The following is a 22114-nucleotide window of genomic DNA, read 5'->3' as shown; positions in this document are numbered from 1 at the left end:
AGCAGGGATCACATCTGATCCCTGTGTAACACCGCAGGAGATTCATCAGCCACACTTTATTAAGCTAAAAAAAAAAAAAAAACCCTAAATCCAGAAATTAAAAGACTGTAAATTATTACTCTATTACTGTAATAACTGAAACAAACCAACGTGATACATTCAAATCCTACCTGCAACCCAAAGGGACCTTCAAATAGGAAAATAGTCCCTGCCGCATGTTACAATTAGGTACTGTCGTCATTTAGGGACAGACCTGGGAAGCTGGGTGACACTGTGACCTGTCCATACCGGAGTGCCCATGGACCGTGGCAGCACAAGGCAGTGGTTAAGGCACACGAGGACTCCCTGATGTTTAGGTGCTTTAGCAGACTTCCTTAGATAACACCGCCCTGGACACGCTGGTAGGTGTCCAAAACGCACGGAGTTAGCCCAGAATTCACTCATCCTTCTCTCAGACATGGGCCCAGCTGGGGTCCCGGCGCTGGCTGAGGACGGAGCAGTTCAATACACCCTGGAACTGGCCAGGCCATTTCTGACAACCCCTGGAAAACTCACGTACCAGAGATCGACAGGGGCTGCTGGCAAAGCGCCTCTTCCGAGCCCATTTGCATGAGCAGTTGTGGGTTTCACACATAATAATTTGGGAGTGCGTAAATTTTTAAAGCATTATTCCAGACAATATTTGAAAACACGGCTTTGCTGGATTATTAGTGGTCAGAGTGCTACTGCCTTCAAGTTAACTACCAGCTTCGTAGGAAAACACTTATTCCTTGGATCAACCAGAAAACTATTTTCATCCAAGATTCCATTTTTTTAAGGAAATGCAAAAGCAGTGTCTGACCAACTTAGAAAGAAATTGGAGTACGAAAACCTCCTGGATTCAAAACAGTTATTATTCACTGGCAAGTATTTTAAGTTGTTAAAATTGGGAAAACGTATTTTGTTGGTGAGTTAGAAAAATAATGAGAGAAGACAGCAGAAAGGACTCCAGCCTACCCTACGAAATAAATCAGTCAACACAGCATTCCAAGTTCTTATTTCTTATTCTAAAATATAAAAATATATCAAGGGCCTTTTCTTAAAAGAAAATGGAGTTGTGCAGCATGTTGATTTGCGGCGTTCACGGTGAGCGACTGCATTAAATGGAGGGGCTTCCACCACATGCACACCAAAGCAGAAAAATTGAATATCTAGTCAAATAATACATAAGCATATTCAGTACAATCCAGTAGGGTGCACTTTTTGAGGTACAGCAAGAAGAAGATATCGAATGAGGACTATTTTGTCCAGTGCACATATTCATTTAACTGGGAAAGAAAAAGAAAAATTAATTCACAATTTTTTAGTGTTTATTCCAAATAAAGTATATAAGACAGAACACACCTTTAATAAGTCCCTTTTCTTGCAGTGTTTTCAAGGAGGGTCTTCGGGAGATAAACTTCTTTAATCTGCTTTTAACTCGATTTCTGTCATTTGTATCAGATGCACTGTAGTTCAGTCTGAAAACTAAAAGCAAGCAAAAGAGAACGTTTCAGTGAATGTAAGTTTTTAAACTAGTTGCACTTTGTTCAAAAATCCTCACGAACAGCGGCCACAGCCACCTAAGTAAATTCGCGCGGTAGGTCAGTGGTACAGTTGGATAGTACAGAGTGTTTGATGAATATTTTTGTGAATAAACATGATGAGTTCACTCTGCTGGCTACTCTGAGTCGTATTATTTATTGCTCACGAGTATTTGGATGGCTACCAGTTTACTCATGAAGTGTCCATGAATCCCACAAGTTTCACACGGATGATTTTTCAGCTAAAAGCCCCGCATGAAGGGGGGTTCTGCCCTGTTAGCTAAAGGCAACTCGCTGGGAGGAAGGATGGTCACACCACTAGTGAAGGACCGAATTCTCTTGCCAAGATGGATTAAGCATTATATATATATGTGTACATATATATTTAATGCAGTTTTAGAAAACATGGCTATATGCCATGAAATGTGTGCAAGATGCATTAATTTATGGAAAGAGAAGTATTCCAGTTCTAATGATTATATTTTATTATATTTAGGCATTTACCAAGCTGAGAAACATTTTGAGCTCGATTTATTCCTGCTCTGTGTCAAAAAGACATAGAAGCCAGCTGCAAAAAATCCCCCGGAGGAAGTTTCGAAGGCATAAATTTAACTTCTTCTCTGCTGAGGTGCTTACAGGGAACCACCACGGCTTTCAAACCAGGCGGTACTAGTGGAAAGGAGAACAGCAGGGGACATCCGAGGAGGTGCTAGCTGAGCGCTCAAGACCAGGTCATCCTTGCAAGGTGACCCTAGCAAGGGTCTCAAGCTAAAGGAAGCTGGTTTCTGCTTGCTGGGCAAGGCTCCTCTTTACTGCCTTCCACTTATCCAAAATGCACCGAGGAAAGAACAGTTTTCCCTCTTCTCTTGCAAGAAAAAAAAAAGAAAAATCCGTAAAAATGGAGCATTCACCACAAGCTGATCTAGCAGGAGTTGATCCAGTGTCCCTTCAAGAGAATCTCTCTATAGCAGCGCTGAATAACGTGGCTGTGGTCACAGAAATGCTCCCCTGTCCAGACCGAATCTCCCTTATAATTCAGTAGTCCTTGTACCACGATCCAACGGAAGAGAGAGAAAATCATGACCTAAATCATTAGGCTATTTTGTAGCAAGAACTTTTGCATAAGCCGTAAACAGAACCAGAATGTTTAAAGGTGCACAATTATAAAACAATGGCAAGCAAAAATAACTAGTTAAGCAACAGTAACAACCCTGGAATATTGTGGTTTACATTACAAATCTGATTTTAACAGCCAAACTTATAAAATGGTTTACGCTTTGCTGTTGTCAAGGGAGAAAAACTTGCCAAATTGTTCATTTTAAGTAAATAGAACATAGCCAATTAAGGAAAGCAATATTTAAACACATGCCTGTGATGATCAGAGCATAGTTTGCTTCTGATTTCACTACTGATTTTAACAGAAGAGTGCTCCATTTTCCCACAGCACTAAAATGACCCCACACATACTTCCACAAACGAGTAATCACACAGGACAAATAAAAGGACACTTTACTGGAAAACACACGGCTTGGTACAATAATCCATCACTTATGAAAAATAGAATTCACATTTTTTAATGGTAGCATTCTTGGAGTGCTGTATCATAGAATATAGAGATTAGCATTCGATTGATGATTGGTGCTTTTTTAACATTATAGTTTAGGACTTTTTGTTCAAAATTGAGCAATCCTTGGCAGGGACAAGCAAAAATTCCAAGTCACTTGGCTGTGCTATAAAAAGAACAACAAATGGATGTTTCTAATTCTGCATCTTAATGGTACTTTGTAACAGTGAAGTGAATTGCATTTAGTTTTGCGACTCTCTTATTGCTTAGGGTCATTCTGTCTGTAGCAATTCATGTTTAGGTTTGCTTTTTCCTTACTTTCAGTGATGTTTTCCCTGTACAAATGTTGCAGGAGTGAAAATGTCTAAGTCAGTCACTTAAGTCGCTTACTGCCTTTCCCTTTCCGCAGGATTTGGAAATGTTTTATGCTCACTTAAACTACATTCTTACTCTTAAGTATCCACCAGATTTGTTAAGATATTTTAACTGAACTTAACACGGTCCTACAGAGAAAGATGCATTAACCCAGCTGGAAGCTTTATACCTGAAACAGCAATTATGGTGTTAAAACTACATCTAGAGGTAGGAATAATTATTGTCAGGGATACTTTTGTATATTGGACTGTATAGCACTGAGTTAAAAACTGCAGTAAAGCCAATTTTGATGAATTTCTTATTTTATTCTATTAAGCATGTGTGAGTCACCAGAGGAAAACTCCAAGCCTCCCAGAAATTCAAGGGTTTAGAAAGTATGTTCCAAAATCAAGCTTAGCCAGAAATATTCTTGCTGGGTTCCTGTATAGAAACATCCTTTCTCTTGCCAAAGCATTCTCACAATATCCCCATGTTAAAATGGCCTTGCTTTTGTATTTGGAGACAGACGAAGGACCAAATGTAGTTAAAAAACAGAAGAAGAAAAAAGCACGGTGAAATTCTTTTTAGTAGTAGTAGTAACTTCCTTTTTAAATTTCAGGTTCTGGGTTTAGCCAGATGAATTTTTCATTAATGAGAGTTTGGCAACAGACAAAAGTAGAAAACACTTCCCACAGAAGTAGAATAGGACACTTATAAATAAAAAAAAGCAAAGTAAATCTATTGCTTGTTCTCATATTCTCCAGCATATAATACCTATGGATCTTGTTTGATTCATCACACTGAATAAATTCATATTCTCAGACAAATTCTGAATCTAATTGCACTAACAGGTCCACACAAATGCTTCCAAACCAACACAACAAACAGAAGCATAAATCCTCTCACCTTATACAAACTCTTCAATTAATAATTTGTTATTTTGCACTAATAATTTATCACTTGTGAAACAGAAAAAGGAAACACATGTTTGTCCTTGTTGGGCCATGGGCTTTTATAATATTTGCAAAGCTGGCCCCAGCAGAAAGTACAATATTATGACCAACTTTTTCCTGCTGGAAATGGGTGCAGGACACTTCAACCCAGCAGCAAAAGCATTACTAAGGCAGGATTTGGTCCCATATTAAATATTTATTTATTCCACAGGTGAAAAAGTTGTTAACAGATTAATAATAATAATAAAAAGTAAGATCTTTCCTCAGGCAACTATCTGCTGTAGAATTAAACTGTATTAGAATCACAGGAACTTATCACATTAGGGAAGTGTCATACAGAAGGGGTACAAAAAGAAAATAGCAGAAAACAGTACGAACAGAACGTTTGGTTTGGAATAAAGGAAACATCACTCCTCTAGCCCTCAATGCTTAATAACATTTTAAAAATTTTACCTGAATTTTGTAAGCTAAACATTTCAGATAAAAAAAAAAAAAGCATCAGGAAAAAAACTGACCTGTATTTTTGCCCTATGCAAATCTTCTCAATATTAATTTATCTCCTAACCACTAACAGTAATATTTCAAATAATATATAAATTACAGGATTATTATGCAAAATGATGGAAAACAAAGTCTATACAAGAGCTTTAAGAGGACAAGAAGACAGGTGGAGGGAAAACGAAGCAATGGATTATGTTTGAATCACACAATTAAACAGCAAAAGCCCCATAAGAATCAATGGAAGTATTGAGATCTGCAGTTGAAGAACTGCACGCTATATTTTAATGCACTCTATTGTATATATGAGGTAATGAGAATAAATATAGTGTACATAGGCTTAAGCAGTGACTAACATAGTTGCATGGCGAAGCTGTCAAAGCCTTTCTCCAGGATCTTGGCATGGGCCCAACTAAGGAACCAGACGGGGCTCCGGCCTCTTCGGGGCAAGGACCATAATTCTTTATGTGACTACTGCGTGTGAGTTCAGCAGAGAAAATTAAGCACAAATCATGTACACAGACAATATGTTCCCCGGGCCTGATCCTCTGGGCAGGGCCCGCGTGATTCAGATCTCCGTGCCCTCTACCTCCACGCAACGTGATCTCACATTCCTCCCAAGGACTTTTCTCTCACTTCGAATTCACAAAACATTTATACAAAATCTCGAGGGTCTACCTATGATTAATTCCTGCCAGGTAGAGTATATCCGAGCGCTTTCAACACGTGTTGGAAGCATCGGATTTTGGAGAACCATCCATTAACGACTTTCTGGACTGTGACAATGGATATTGACAGTGCTTGTCAGACTAAAGCACTATTGATTGTCTCCCATCATGTGTATAGCAAAACCAATTTCTTTCAAGTGCCTCTTCCTAACTGAAATACATTATTATGGGCCCTATCTGTTTATTATAATACCCCGAATTACAGTCTGTTATTCATCTGAATAGGAACGGCTCATACAGAATGAGAACCAGCAGCAGGAGTGGATGGGGTTTAAGAAATTTGAATAGATTCACATTAGCCTCTTTTCTTGCATGAGTATTGCTTGGTGGGTAAAAACAGCAACGTCTGGACTGCACTGTTTTGTCTGCATATTCTCGAGTACTTCAAAATTTCACAAACTTCTTAAAACTATCTGCCAACATAGATGAACCGATTCATGGACTTAATCTCACATGTCTTAAGCCGGACATTTTCTGAAGTGCTTTACAGACAGAGGCTGAGCAGGTGATTTGGAAGGTGGAAGGAGGTCTCTGAGACTCTGGATAACGAATGCACCAGCCTCCCAGCAGTGCTATCACATATGTGCAAAAATACTAATTTCAAGGATCTGGAATGCTTAATTATACAGAGTAGCTCATCCTCCTGAAGAACTATATCTGTAACATGCAGAGGCGTATGGCTGTGCCTACATTGCAGGAGAGACTCTACTTTAAGCATATATAATGAATGCTTCGTGTCATTAAGTTTTATTGCATTTCATCAGAACTTGGGATTCAGTATCTTATATTTTTTCCCCAGGTTTCATGGCCTGCAGCAGATGCTGGCGGCCTCCTAAGGAAGGAGCAGTATGTATCACCTTTTGCATAAATGGCCATTTTTAAGCCAACATCGGAGTTTTGGGAGTGACAAATCCGAGCCGGGGCCTCCTGCCTTTCTCCTTTGTGATGTCCTGAGACGGAGTCAATACAGTCTGTTCATGAAGACTAAAGAATTCATTTTACCCAATTCATTTTACCTAAAGACTTTTGTCACTTACCCTGTATTATCCCTTGGTGGAGTTCCTGGGCAGGTCTTGCTAGTTATACACACACTAATTACTGCTTCCTAGTTGCAGGCAAGTTAAATGAGAAGCAGACAAGTGGCTTGCTCAGAGGCATTACACAAATTATCACTGGGGAAAAATACAGAAATCAGGCATTCTGACCCTTAATCCTTATGTTTATTAAGATGACAAGTTCTGTGAATACGCTGCATGGATCTGAAAAACACAACATCCTATGAACGACTGGATATCAGTGGCCAGGAGATGCTGATAAGATTTTCTTTTAACGGGCACAAAAAGACCTGGAGTTATTCAAGTTTATGGCCTTAAATACAGCTAATTCCACAGCACGTATATCTGCATTTGCAAATGTTTATGAAGCAAGCTCAGAAATAAACAATAGGCAAAAGAAAACAGTGATTATATAGTACAAATAATTTTGCTATAATATGACAGCCTAACAACTTAAGTGCTCAGTACTGTCATTATATTTTGTGAAATTTGTGTGCATTAGCAGTAAAGATTCAATAAAATGACTGCATAATTCATATTTTTGCATCATACCCTGGCGCATGTAAACTTTTTTTTTTTTTAATTTTGCTTCTCTCTAATAATAAAAGGAAATAAATGAATAGTGTGTATTAAATATCACTGTGTGCCTAGACTGTGAAACAAAAGGGCACTCCCCACACATAGATTGTTAATGTTGTGTGTAGTATAAATATTTAGGAAAAGAAAGCAATATTTCTGAACATTTATTGGGCTTATAAAGGAAGATCATACCAGACTAACCTGATATCTCTCTTTAATAAGATAACTGGTTTTATTTAGAAAAGGGAAATGCAATAGACCGAATCTATCTGGACTTCAGTTATGCATTTGATATGATGCCAAGTGGGAAATTATTAGTTAAACTAGACAAGATGGAGAGAACTAAAACAATAAGCATGAAGTGACTAAACAAGGTACTAAAATGAGCTTTATTGAAAGGAGAACTACTGTATTAAAGGGAAGTTGTCAGTGGAATATTCCAGGAATATGCAGAAAACTGAAACGCCACTGTTGAAGATTCAAGGCTGGGAGGTGGCACCAATTCAGAAAAGAAACAAGTATCAGACAAAGACCTTTGCTACTTTGATACTGGAAGCTGGAGAAAGAGAATTAGACGTCAAATGCAAGGACCAACAGGGATTTTTAACGAGAAAAAAATCTAGTGCAAACTGGGAACTTGGCTATTAGAAAGGACAAAATGAGTGAGACACCTGGGCCAATTGATCCTAAGCTCACTGGGAGCTTCCTGGGAAAAGCGGCCACAACTGTGAGAAAGGAAAAGTAGGAAAGCAGGAAAGTAGGAGGTCGGTCGTGCCAAGGAACTGGGAAGTAACTTCCCCCCAGCAAAGGTAGCGAGAGCAGCCGTGGGCACGAGCAGGAGCAGGGCCCGCTCGGCCCTCGGAGCGCGCGGGGAGCCTGGCGCGCTCCGTCAGCTCCGCGAGGGCTCCGAAAGGCTCCGATTGTTCTCCATGAATTTGTGGGGGTGGGAAAAGGAGCGGGAGAGGAGACCAGGACAGCGGGGAGGGAGAGAAGCCGTTTAAACCGAAGAACAATGTTGGCACGAGAATAAATGCGTATAAACTGGCCATAATATGAAGTTCTAAAACACCCTTTCAAAGAAGTCGTGGTGGCAAATAAAACTAAAAGAATTCAAGACAAAGCTTAATGAATTTATGAGAAGGGATAAATAACGTGGCACCTTGTGGCTGGAGGGACTGGACTAGATGACCCAGGACAGCCCCAGGCCTTTCTTTCCCCAAGTTTTTCTCCTTGTCACCATATTAGAAATGCTGTTATACACATTTACTTCAATATAAAAACCACAATGCCAGAAATCAATGAGGTTGTTTTATTCATACAGTATGACCAGTTTATGTTCAACTAATGCAAAACATGTGGGACTTGGATGGAGTTTGCTGCAGTACACACAGTCAGATCATGCAGGCTCAGGAAGGAGAGTACGGAGTGCTCGGAAGGGGAAACTGGTCTCTCCATGTCTGTGTCGGGGACTGGGGCTCTGGACATGGCCTCTTTGCCAAAAAAAAGGTGCAATCTCAGTGCCTTGAAGGCTTTCCTAGCAGTAGTGAGCCTGGACTTCTTCAGGTAAAGAGCAAAAGAGCTACAGTTAAACATTTATAAAGGCAGGAACATGATGGAGGAGCTTTTTGCATTTGATGAACTTCTCTAGCGAAAAAGTAACTGAAGTTGCTAAAAATCCCAGGAAGGGGTGCCAAGGTTTAGTAACGTGGGGGTCTAACAAGGGGGACTTGCCTGGGGGCCCTGCCCTTGGCTATCTGCTGGGGGACAATTCACCTCGGTGGTGCCAGCCTTAGGAGCCTCAACCCAGTCTTGCCATAAGACACAATAGCTTTAGAAAGGAAAAAAAAAAAAGGTGGTATCTAATTAAATGGCTTTGGAAGATGATATAAATAATATAAAAATACTATTTAAGCAAACTTCCCAAAGAAGGAAAACAAACACCCAACTAAAAGCTGAAGAAGAGAGCACCAGGAACCGAACATTATTTCCATATATTTACAACAAGTAATGAGTTCGTGTTTTTTTTTTAAGATTCTGGATTTTTGTTTGTTTTCATATGCTGTGGAATGCACGTGAATAATTTTCAAGTCTGTGAGCCTACCTCCTGGCTGAGTTAATTTAGAAAGAGTCTTTTCGACCTTTTGCACAGAATGTGAGTACTCGTCATTTCCATTGCATTGCTCAGACAAAAGGACAAATGAGTTATCTGGTTCTGTACTCGAGCAGGAGCACCACACAGTGCTACACCAAAAGAAAACTCCTCTGAGTGGTTGGATACTGCTGGCGACGGGTGCACTTTTAACTTCAAAACCTACATACAACTCTGCCTTATGCTTTGGAACACAAGCTAATTATCTGCAGAGAACAAGGGAGACTTGGCATTACTGTATTTATATCACCCTTGCTAAGAGTTATACAAATGATTCACATATTTTAATTTAGACACACGCTTGGATACCTTGTTGAATCTTTTATTCAGATGCAACCTTATGGGATCTCTCCAGGAAGAATACTGTACCAGAGAATTTCCTTCTCCCTCAGACTTTTATCAATAATGCTTCATAATTTGAAATTTAAAAAGTAAATTGTTTTAAAATTTAATTATATTTCCCATTGCTCTCAGACTTACGGTATATTCACAACCTTTTATGTTTTGACCCATGATCTTGTAATGCCTTTCAAGCAGTGAAGGACAAAACTAATCAGTAGTGCATAGGTTATGAAAACCTATCGGTTTTTTTATTTATTTCCAACGAAAAGCAGTAAGGAGATTCATATGTATCCCTGTTATTTCAAATCACCACTACTAGCATTTTTTTTCTGTTTTAAATACAGCAAGTTTAGCATATGGTATTTCATAAAGGAGATCGCCATACCCATTATCTTTACAGCAATCAAAGAATATCTAGTGAAGATTTGAAATCCATTTGCTGTGCTCTGTATGTCCACTCTACCTTATTGAATTATGTTTACCCAAGTAAATTATTAAACGACTAAGCAAAGGATTACCCATGGGCTCCTTTCTCAAAGAAAATAATTCAGTGAGTTAAAGAAACCTTTTCACTTCTTACCTTAAGTGGAAGCCCGGGTAAGAATCTCCTATATTTATGTTCACAAAAAGGTAGGACTTTGGGTGACCTTTGCTGCCATTACCCTCGTTTTAGGTTTCTAGCGAAACAACTCTTGCTTGTTAAAACACAATTGCTCTCCCAACTTTTCAAACAGTTCTCACTGGTTTTCAACAGCTTTTTGTTTGGGCTTAGGAGGCAGAGTCAGCCTTGTCCTGCTAGGACACAGGAACGAGGTCTCCTGGACGCGCTTAAACTAAATGCAGAGACAAGGAGGGGAGGAAGGGGCACTCGGGCGGCCGGCCTGGAGCACCGAGTGACACCAGGTCAGGAGCAGGGGCTGCCCAGGGGACCATGGGGACAAGGGGGGCTCACAAGCGAGCTGCCCTTCCAGGTACTTGATTGACGGGTGGTATTAGCCACACATTAGGTTGCACAGTTTGCTCAGCAAACCCGGCTGCATACTCCAAAGGTCTGATTTCAGGGTATTTCTTCTCAAAAAAGTTTTGCTTTTACATTTTTTTTTCCCATTGACCTTATCGGATGTTGGTCTCCTAGTAAAGACCAAGGCATAAAAGACTACTGTTCAACTGCAAAAGGGCAGATATAGGAATGCTACCTTCTCCTCTCCATCCCCTGTGCTCCTAAACCTAAACGTAGCTTTTCCCAAGGGGAAGGAGAGGAACCAACTCTGTTTATGCAGCAAGGAATGAGTTCAAGATTGACAGGTCCTCACGGAGGCTCTTGGAGCAGAAGAGCCCCAGGGATGCCCCAATGCACACGGAGATCATGGACAAGCCAGTGACGGTCACAGCTTCTGCCAGTGTCCCAAATAACCTCTCTGCAACAACCCACTCACATGGATTTTGTCATGTCTTACACATGGCAATGTTTTTCTGAAATAAAATCAGCCTGGTCCACACTTTGGGACACTTGGATGTGGAGTTCGCATGGGTGCACTGACCCGCGGTTTGACCAGCCATGGTAGAAATGGAGACAAAATGTTAAAAAGATACAATAGAAGGCTGTTTTAACTTTAAAATTAATGTTCCGGCTGACAAACTGTATGGGGACTTAACCTACTTTAGAACATATTTAATAGCGTAATTTAGTCTCCAAAAAGAAAAGCACAATAACTAGTGATGGACAAATTTAGAGGTCGAATCTAGTTCAGATAAACATTCAAAAGTTCAGATGTTTAACCAAACCTTATCTTGTCCCTGAAAAGCCTCAAGGGAAAAAATCTCTATCAAATACAAGCAAAGTATAGAGGATTGTGAAAACTTTTCCTCCCAGAGAAAAAACTGCATTATCAGGAAACAGCACCTTATAGCAACACACACGTGTTAAGCAGTTAAGCATCAAAGCAAAAGCAAAACATTTTCAGCAAGCTGCTTCATGGAAGTAGTAATATTTGGATGAAATCCAATACAGAGAAAAGAAAATAATATTAAGGGGAAAGATAATACAAATGCAATTAGACTATCAACCAATAAAACTTAATCTGTGCGTGATAGCTGAAACCTTCCAAGGTTAGAATGAATAAGGAAACTGGAGATCAGAGGACTCAGTCTTTTGAAGTCTTGCTGTCCAGATTCTGGGGACCATTATCTGGCTGAGTATTTTAAAGACATTATGAATATTCTGTCCCAGAATAAGAAAGCTTTATTATTATGAATGACCTGTAACATGAGCAGGGAGGGCTACAGAGGAATGCCAAGTAGGTAATTGTTTGAAAAAAAAGGTAGATTCGGCTCTCTAAATTAGTTTTCTGCACTAACAGACACAAAATAAAAGATGTATTTTCAAAGAACATTTTCACTCGTGGGTCATTAATAACACCAAATGCGAGTGTAACGGATTCCTCTCCATCCTTGCATTCAGTGGTCCCAAATGATTTAAGAAAAAAAGCATATCAGTTCGGAAGAGCCCATTCCCATGCCTTGTCTGGCATTGTTTATCCCACAGCACACAAACCCCTCTAAAATACCCCAGAGGAAAGCAAAATTCAGACCAATGATTCAGGAAACCAACTGTGCTTCTGGACCCTGTCATTTTCTTTCCCTTTCCCCATGTACCCATCTTGGCTCCTCTCTGCTTAAACCTGTTCCTCACCTCTTCTTCTGTCTTCCTCCCCCCAAGCCATTTTTGCCTTCTCTAATCACTGAACCCCAAATCTGAACTACAAGATGCCCCAAATCTCATACTTATTTAAAAAGTCTTTTTCCTTAATGAAGATTGTGTAATTTTCAGTTCAGACTGTCTAATGTATAATGTCTATTGCAAGCAAAGTTTGCAATAAACAATAAATAAATCAACAATAAATCAAGTATTGCCCTATTTTTAATTATGCCTTAATGTCAGTACTGTCCTGGATCCATCAAAATCAATGATCTTCAGCTATCACTGTATAAATATTCAGATATCACAATATTTTCATTATATCTGTTAATTTTTTTTGCTATGCATTGATTTTCACTTAGCTAGATGTCAGATATTTATATGAAGAGAAGAACGTAGGAGATTTATAGCACCCTATAATTACCATATTTAATATTAGATAGACAAGAAAGATATATATATATATTTAAATATGTATATACACACACACATGTATCTTCACATAAGATTATACTCAAAGCCTAATTTTGAAGGAACAAAGCTCCTGAGTTTCTTGGAGGCCAATTCAATGAGACAAAGACTTTGATTTATGCCTACAGCCCACATAGAAGAGGGCCAAAGAGTAACCTTGTGATCACAATCTGCACTAAATTTGTAGCTGACTTTCTGACTTTTTAAACTGACTCTTCCTAAGACAAAGTCCGGATGCGGTTCAGGAGCTGATTTACTCAAAAGAGCAAGTTTACTCCCAAAAGGTATTATAGGCCACACCACACCAGTTCTTTCTCCCTACACCAGCGTCTGCCCTTAAATCCCTTTCCCAAGAAGGCGTTTTACTTTCAAGCACAATTTTACATGCCCATAATCATGGTCTTACACCAGACACTTTCAGCCCAATGTTCAGAAAACACCAGGCTGGTGGGACAAATACCACCATCAACTTACATCAGAGATCTTGAAATGAAAACAAATACACGTTAGGCTCACCAGGCATCACAGGGTGACCAGGAAGACATAGATGAGAAGAGTTTTATATGATCAGGACACAGCCGGTCTATCCTCGCACTTACAACGTGGGTGCAGTCCATTTGGCAGAGCACCTTCCATGCACAATACCTCCTGTTACGGGTCTAGCACACAAAGTTAAGGCTTAGCTTGCCCTAATTTGTTTATTTGTGTCTATTCCAAAGCCTTTAATCAAAGCTGTACCTGGCTCCTCACTTTTCTAACCTGATGATATCTTGTTATGTTCTCCCTGGGCTCTGAGATCCTGGACAGGTCTATAAGCTTCTGCAGTAGAGATGATTACCAACACACAAACAATATACGAACTATAAACCTTCACATATACACAAATAAAAAATAAAACCCAGATATTTTCTTTAGCAGGGCTTCAATGTGTATGCTTTTTGAACTATTTCTATTCTATTTTGAACTATTTCTATATATTTCTATTTTCAAGGTGTCAAACAGTCTATCACGTCTAATAAACCCTTTCCCTCTCTAAGAACTTTCCAAGTGCAAAGTTTATCTGCACTTGAGAATTTTAAACTCTTTTAATTCTCATCTATTTTTAATGAGTTGTCTGAGAAGAACTTCCACATAAATTGACTACCTTAAAAATTAATTTCACAAACTGTCACTGCCCATAGAAACACATTTTCTGTGTTATAAAAAGACTGCAGGCAGGCCCACCCTTCAGGTTCTCAGAGCCCATGCACTGGTTGCAAAAGCTTAAAGGACAGAAGGATCTAGGTGTTCAGGGTTGCTTAATTTTTACCTCTAAATCAGGGTGAAGCAGCCACAAAGCAGGCAAATGCAATACGTAGGATGTCTCAGGAGAGCCATTCCCATGCAGAAGCGTGAAATCCATTTTACACGGCTCTGGGAAGAGCTTGCCCACGGGCGAGAAATATGAATCGAAACTGGGGCAGATTCAGAAAAAAAAGGGCTATTATGATGATCAGGAAAGAGAGCAGCAGCTGATCTTTGGCAAGAAGACGGCAAATCTTGGCTAGCTTACCCTAGCAGCACAACACAGGAGAAGGCCTGGGACAGCTTGGGGAGGCAAACCTGAGCCGGGAAAGAACTGCGGAAAACAAAGGGCAAACGAAACGCTGACACAAGAACACATTTGTTACATCTAAATTGACCACAAGTCAATTTAGGCTGAAAATTAGAAGAATGTTCTCAGCGCGAGAACAGCAAAGTTCTGCAACATTCTTCCAGCATGAGCAGAGGGGCAAAAGCATTATTACCGAATTTCATTAATTATGAAAGAAATCAAATGAGGTAGTTGTTTTCAATAACCGGGGAATTGGCTCAGTGCTACAAAAAGTCTGTCTGAGGAAGATAATGCTACGTTACACTTTTCAATAGCAGCAACGCAAGTGGATCCCTCCTGGGTGAATCCTGGGCACACTTAAGACAATGGCCAATGGAATTAATTAAACGGAGCCAAATATCCTTCCTGGTGAGGGGAACTGCTCATATGTCACAGCCTTCTCTTAGCAGGCAGGATTTAAAGCCAGCTAGTTGGAACCTTTTTCTTCATTGAGAAAGAGTACAGTGTTTAACACTTCGGTGGCATCAACCCTTCGATTTTGAGGGCTACGATAGCCATAGCCATGGATGGCAAGAAGAGGCTCCCTGCACACGTGTATGGCACCATGAAGGTCCCTCGTGCCATGGAATGTCTCACCCGCTACCCCAGCACACCCAGAGAAGCAGCTCTTCCCAATGGAGAAGCTCTTCCATCCCTCCCACAAGGATAGATCCCATCCACTGACACAAGGAAAAGGCTCCTCTGTCATAACGCAGAGCTACAGGAGTCACTCTGGTAGATTAGAAAGCTCTACGTGTTATTATGGATTTGGCCTTTTACAGAAAGTGGGTTGAGCAAAAATATTTCACGGCAGAGCAAGTTTCCGAGTGCTTCAGCCACACACTTTTTAACTTGCTTGTCCCCAAACGGTTTATCTGGCACGTCAGCTGGTGGAATGAAGAGGAGGACCTAGGGAGCACATTCATTTTTAAAGTGCTAATACACCCAGGCCAAGAGACAGTAACGTACTTCCATCCGTTAAGCTCCTCGTTAAATATTTGGGATTGGAGTTCATAATTTAAATGAAATACATCCTCCAACCTGGAAGGTATAAACATGGAAATGATTTCTCCATCAGGCAAAAGGTGAGGCTGGCCAGTAAGTAATCCTATCTGGAGTCTGATTTGCAGTATCCATAATTTGGTTTAATTCAGACTTTTGTAACCTAAAAACCTGCTTATTTCTGTCACATTCCTCCCAAAGTACCAGGAGGATTGCATCTGGATTAGTTATAAATAGCAAAGAAACCTCAGAATACAGGGTAGTTTGAGGATCATTTTTCTGGCTACAAACTTGCAATCAGGGTAGTCATTTCAATAATTATCATGAGAGGTTTCAGAATTATGGCACACAGAAGTGACCGTGAGCTCTGCTGACTGCTCCCTTTCCAAACAGCAAAGCTCAACGAGTCACTGTCACTTGTTCTAATTCTGACCTCTCCCCAAAGACAGTAGTCTAAAATATTTCTTATTGCAGTGCAAATGCATATATCTATTTAGCTGTTATCTGCTTAGGTATCAGGTGATGTTCCTTCCCTTCCCAAGAGAGAAGAAGAAAGCAACAAAAATGGAGACATGATGATGGCACCAGCGATGGTGGGTCACACAGATGAAACTGCCTCTCTTCCTGTTGTCTCTTGCTGTAAACAACAAAAATCACTGCAATTTGCAAAATATTCATCAAACATTACTTTGTAATGAGTTAAGAGGTTGCACCAACGCAAGTGCAAGCTTGATAGTGGGTGCTAAAAGTGACAGGGATCACAGTAAATATCTTTTTCTAGGTTCATAGAAGCAACCTGCCTTTCATGACACAGAACTGGTAGAGCTGTTTGCCTCCAGTAATGCAGAAAATGTTGATGTGCTGCCCCTGATGGCTTTGCAATTGCTTTTTCTGAAGTAAGCATTTGTGGGGAAAAAAAAATCCTTTTTCAGATGTAGCTTTTTTAAATATCCTGACAATATGTATAGCTCAGTAGGGGGAAAAAAAAATTAGATTAATCATGACTTATCCAGTATCTTCTTGCCCCCATATCGAATTTATCTTGAGTGTGCATGTAGGAGTTTATTTTGTTAAGAAAAAAAACATGGTGACTCTCTTCCTGGTAACAAAGAAGAAATATGGATTTGCAGCCTCCTCCTCCTCTTTTTCAACTTAAGTCCTTCAATAGTGTTTTGAACAAATCTAAAGAGATTTTAAGACAGACATTTTGTATTATAGCATCCCCATGGGTCATATGTATGATCATCTTTACTAAAGCTCTTTTCAGTCCCAGTCGAATAAATATGCATTTTATTTCACTAATCTTGAAACAACAGGAATAAAGTTTACCCAGGTCTTTTATACCTCAGAGAACAAAACAAATACTACAAATCTTTGGAGAGAAAGGATATACAAAAGGGCTTGAGGTGAATGTTTCAAAGCAAATACTCTTTAAATGATGTGCAAATTATTTCAGCACTTGAACATGATTTATGAAAGGGGATTAGTCCATTGAAACAAGAACCCGGTTTAAACTGTTGGGTTTCAAAGTCAAGGATGAGAAGTGTTTGCAGGAAAAGGCAGAAGCAGCCAGATAGCAATCTATAGCGAGGATTTCTGATTGATTTTCCTTAACTAACTCAATCTTACATTAGCTATCTCTGTCATTCATACTTAACTGTAGTGGGCAGTATAAAATGCCTTCTTTTATGCTGCAATTCTCCATAAAAATGAAGTATGCAATAGTGATAATTAAGTAATAATGGGGTAATTAATAACTCGGTGACTAGCTCACTATTTACCAGCATGCCCCGCAAACGAGCGCAAGGAATATGAAACAATTAAAGATTATCCAAGCTCAAACAGATAACTTCTATGGAGAGTTGTGTGTCACTGAGCAGACCGAGGAGTCACAGGTCACATCTATAATAATACATTATAGTATATTGTAATATTCCCACATACTCTTCAAGTAATGGGTAAGAGCTACTCTTAAGTACTAGAAAAATGATCACTTTTATGTAATTGTAAAGATTAATAAGTGAGTTAACTTCTCATGGTTCTATAATGACCCTGCTGTTCTGGTAGGTAAAGGAAAATTTAATGATCCTGTTCAGATATGATTAATATCTAACTTTTTCCTGACTAAAAATCTGGGCTTGGTTCAATAAAAATGAATTAAGAGAACACGCACTGATTTCCCTGCCAAACGTTTATATGGAAGTTGGTTATGCACAATTTAAAAATATGCTTTTTCAACCCAAATAGTAAACTCTGGAAGGATTTTGGAAAGAAAAATAAAAATGAAATGAAGCACTGAAGGCATTATATTATAATTGATCTGATATAACAAAGTACAAAATGGAAAAAGGATATTTAAATTCAAGAAAACCTTTGTTTTTCTTTCTTTCTCTTTTTGATCAGTTTTGAACTTGGGCGCAATATAATCTCATATTATCAGCAGAGATGACATGATTTGTTCCTGAATTTGTCATGTTTCGTTCCCAAAATATTAATATCATTACTTCCTAGCTGTTGACACTGGTATTTCCCTAAGTTTTAAGAAAACAGCATAGCTATGGTAAATGCCACGGTACAACATTATAGTAAAATTAAGTCAAAAAATAAGTTTCGCTGCCCAAGTCCAAGTAAGTGCTCCTACATTCCACAAACAGCATGTTGTATTTTCTTTTTGTGTTTTCTTTCAGCATTTGAAGCTGACCACAGTGCTGTTGATGCTAGAAAAATGCCACAAATATAATAAATACCACAAACAGAGAAGATGTACAGTGACAAAATTAACGTTGCAGGAGGAAGCTGCATATTTGCATGTCACTTTAATTTTGCTTTCTGTTTTAATTATCATCATTGCTAATGCTGCAGTAATATACATTACTGCTTTATATTGCTTGGTTTTATTAAAAACAATAAAATGGACCTATACATAATGCTAACGTTGTAATCAAACAATATTAACTAAATGGTATCCATTTGGCTTTGAACTTCACATCTAGCTGAAATAAATAGGCTGGGAAGGGGAAAGAATTCATATCTCATTGGAGCTAATATAGAAATCGAGTGACTTCTCCCTTTTGCTACTCTAATTAGGCCCTGGATCACAGAGGTAACCCCATGGGGCTACGAGACCCCATCCAAAGCCAGCTGGAGAGAGGAAAAGTTATTCCATGTGACTACGGGCTGCAGAACCTGGACCTTAGGAAAACACAGGGAGTTAGTACAAAGTCTCACAAAATCGCAGGATCTGCTCTCCCAACCCACCACACTCTTAATCTGTTCAGAAAGAAAGGAAGAAAATCACATACGCTCCTCTCTGAGCACTGCCTGTAATTAGGTGGCCTTTTTCTAGGCAGGCTAAATGACGCCTTCAATAAGTTTCTGGCTTTTTTTTTTTTTCCTCCTGTTATTATGCAGCTGAAGCCATGTAAATATATGTGTTTCTCCCCTGGTAACCAGGCTCTTCGTTCCAGGGGCAAACAATAGCCTCAGCAACACGACGTGCAGGCACAGAAATAGCAGCGTAACTTCGATACGCGCGAGGACAAACTCCCAGCTCCCAAGCGGAGCCTCCGGAGAAGCTCCGGCCCAGCGAGGAGCCAATGCACAGGAAGCCACAAAGGGTTAAGGCTTCACGGACGTCGCCAGTTCTTAGCTCATGTCTACTGGGATGCTCAGATTTGTTTTTTTCCCCCACATTGTTCAGTCCTAATTATCGAACAAACTGCATTCAAAGATGATTTGGGGTGTTTTAGTGACCATTTAGCAATATTTACGTCGCACATTTCAAGTTCCAAAACTCGATCTTTGGAAGTAAGAGGAAGAAATAAGCAACTCTGGGCAGTTTCAAAGTGCATCTATTCCTCGTTTAAACACAAGGGAGGGAATCCTTAACTTAAATCTGATCTTGTAAGAAACCGAAGCACATTTCAGAGCACAGCTGCCTTTGCAGCACATTTTTCTCAATGCAAATCACACCGATGACCTACAGGTTCCTTCTTTTCTCGTTTCTTCCCCACTATTAAACCATAAGTTGTGAGACACCCGCTGAGGAACCCCGAGCCCGTGGCCCTGCGCTACGCCGCGTTGCCGCTGCGGGCTCACAAGGCCCCGGGCTCCCACTTGAAGCTGCAGGAGAAATCTAGGTAAGCAAAATCCCATTATTTGTGTTGGAGCGCGGCCAGGCTGCCGGGGATAACGCCCCGGTCCTAATGAAGAGTGGAAAGGAATCCCAAGCCTGCTGTTTAATATGCATGACATGTCGGGTTTGCTGTCAACTTTTCCTTCCACCCCCTCTTTTCTCCGCTTTTTCCACCTGTTGCAACTTGTCCTTATTCAGACGGAGCCCCCGGGTCCCGAATTGTCTTCCTTGCGGCTCCCATTGTGTCTAGGACAATGACGCCCCGATCCCCGACCGCAGCTATTAAGACACTAAAGTAATAACGAATAACATAACACTATGCAACCCATGAGGACTTCCCTTCTTTCTGATATATACACATATTTTTTAATCCTTGTGCTCCGCTTGTGGCTTCCAAGGCTTAGGTTTAAACTTAGAGACTGTACAGGATCCATAGCACGGCTGCATGACTAACCACTGGATTTCCAGTAAAGTGTTCTTGCAGATAAGAGAAAAATATGCAAGTAGAAACAATAAAAATAATGCAATTCAAGCTTATCAATCCCGCCAGTTCCAGCTTTTGTATGGCAAAACAAGGAGATCAAATTGCATTTATCTAATATCACAGATTTTTTAAATGTCTAAAATATGTAATTATTTTGCTTTGGCAACCTATGGCTGAGGAACAGATTACTGTTCCCACTACATAAGGAAATAACTGACAACAATTACTATTTATTCTTGTTGCTTTTGTAATAAAAATAGAATTCCATCACTTTCAAGGAAACCTAAAATATTAATAAGAATGTGATGAACTGAGTAAATGTGACGCCATAAGGGAATGATGGAGAACAGGTTGGAAATATAGTGCTTTTGGAATGGATTGCAGCATCAGGCTCGTGACTGTGCATTTTGACAACAGCCGCCCTCAGACTGACAGGGCAGCCAAAGGGCACCCTTCCCACCGCCGAGCCGGTTGTTGCCCTTTGGAAAAGGGGGAGGAGAGGGAGAATTGATCCCCTCTGACAACCGATAGCTCCTCCAGCCCAGGCTCTTCCACCAGAGGTCACTGCTGAGCACCTGGGTTCCTGGAGAACCACCAAGAAGGGCCACCACCAAGTCACCGCATGCAGAAAAGGCCGCCCCGGCTGAACGGAGAGCGCAGATCAGCTGCAGACTTTGCTATCCCAATGGTTCCTACAGACCGTGTACTCTATAACGGCTTGTTTTCCTGGAGCACTGAATGGGAATCCTTGCAAGACAGATCTCCCTTCTCCACCATGAGCATCTCTACGCTCAGTCTACCCCAGGCACTCGGTTTGGCCTAAGCCTTGCAGACTTCCTACCAACAGGCACAACTGCAGCGGGTGCTAAGCCGGTTTTGGGGGCAACCTTAGGAAAAAGAGACTATGACCTGAATGATAACGAAATTATTTGGAATTGCAAAATCTGGGGACAACATTTATTCCCATCAAAAACAGCGGTTTTGTGGGCCGCATTTCTTGCAACAGAAGTGTTCATCCTCTAATGCAGGAGTCTGCTAAAGTGAAAAAAAAAAAAGCTCTTTCTGACTAAGCATCAGCTGCATAAATTAAATCTCTGAAATAGTTGGCACCATAAAATAAAGACTAATCTTTTTCCCACATATCTGAAAGGAGGATCACAGATATTTTAGACATTACTGATAATGTTTCCCAAAGAAATCCTTGGCTCTTTCTTAACTCACGAAAACTTCAACTAAAATCTGAGTCAAGTCCAAAGAAGATGAGAGGTCACTGAAAGATGACCAAGAAGATGGACGCTCGATGCACTCTGTCCATTGAGCCTGGCAGTTTGAGCCCAATTTCCAAAGAAATCACCACTAAGGATTACCATTTGTCCTTGTAATCTAAGCAAAGGCAATTAGGATTAAGCACAGAAACTAAATTCCTGCAGTTTAGTCTCTAGAGGCAGTCTCCCCAGTTTTAAATTAAACAGTAAATTACTGGAACACTTTGGATGGCATATACCTGTCCTCTATGCATGCATGCTGCTAAAAAAGCACAATAGTATCTCATCCAAAATTCTGGAATATTTTTGCAGCCCTTAAAATGTACAGAAGGAAGGGACAAATGAGTCTGAACTGTCTGAATATTTCATTAAAGCTTATCAGGGGGCGGCGATGGCCTGCTAACACGCATTTGCCTTTCTCCTTTCTGCATTAAGCTGACGGCGAGTTAAGCCAACTTTCAAAAATCTCCTTTGTCTGCATTTGCCATTGGCAGCAGTCAACATTGTAAGAGCACTACAAAAATTATAAAATTGTTAAACTTTGTAATAACTTTATAAACACACTTGCAGAGATTGCACATATCTTCTCTGTGCTCTGCAGTCAAACTGGACAATGAAACGACCACCTGTTAACTGCTAACA

The 22114-nt window shown here is 40.1% G+C and overlaps 1 protein-coding gene across 2 annotated transcripts in view; it reads right to left on the bottom strand.

The window, feature by feature from the left end:
- The window catches only part of ARHGAP15 (Rho GTPase activating protein 15), a 301475-nt gene that overhangs the window by 124265 nt on the left and 155096 nt on the right, over nucleotides 1-22114 (bottom strand). For both annotated transcript variants that reach the window (XM_088521808.1, XM_088521809.1), the window contains exon 9: nucleotides 1384-1506. In XM_088521808.1, the coding sequence (XP_088377934.1) occupies nucleotides 1384-1506 (123 nt within the window). The remainder of the gene's footprint in view (nucleotides 1-1383; nucleotides 1507-22114) is intronic.

This window comes from Tinamus guttatus, unplaced genomic scaffold, assembly GCF_059628265.1.
Source record: "Tinamus guttatus ecotype Peru unplaced genomic scaffold, ASM5962826v1 Tinamus_guttatus_pri_ptg000133l, whole genome shotgun sequence".
Classification (NCBI taxonomy): Eukaryota; Metazoa; Chordata; class Aves; order Tinamiformes; family Tinamidae; genus Tinamus; species Tinamus guttatus.
The sequence above is the reverse complement of the archived record's forward strand: the minus strand, read 5'-3'. Positions and strand labels throughout refer to the sequence as shown.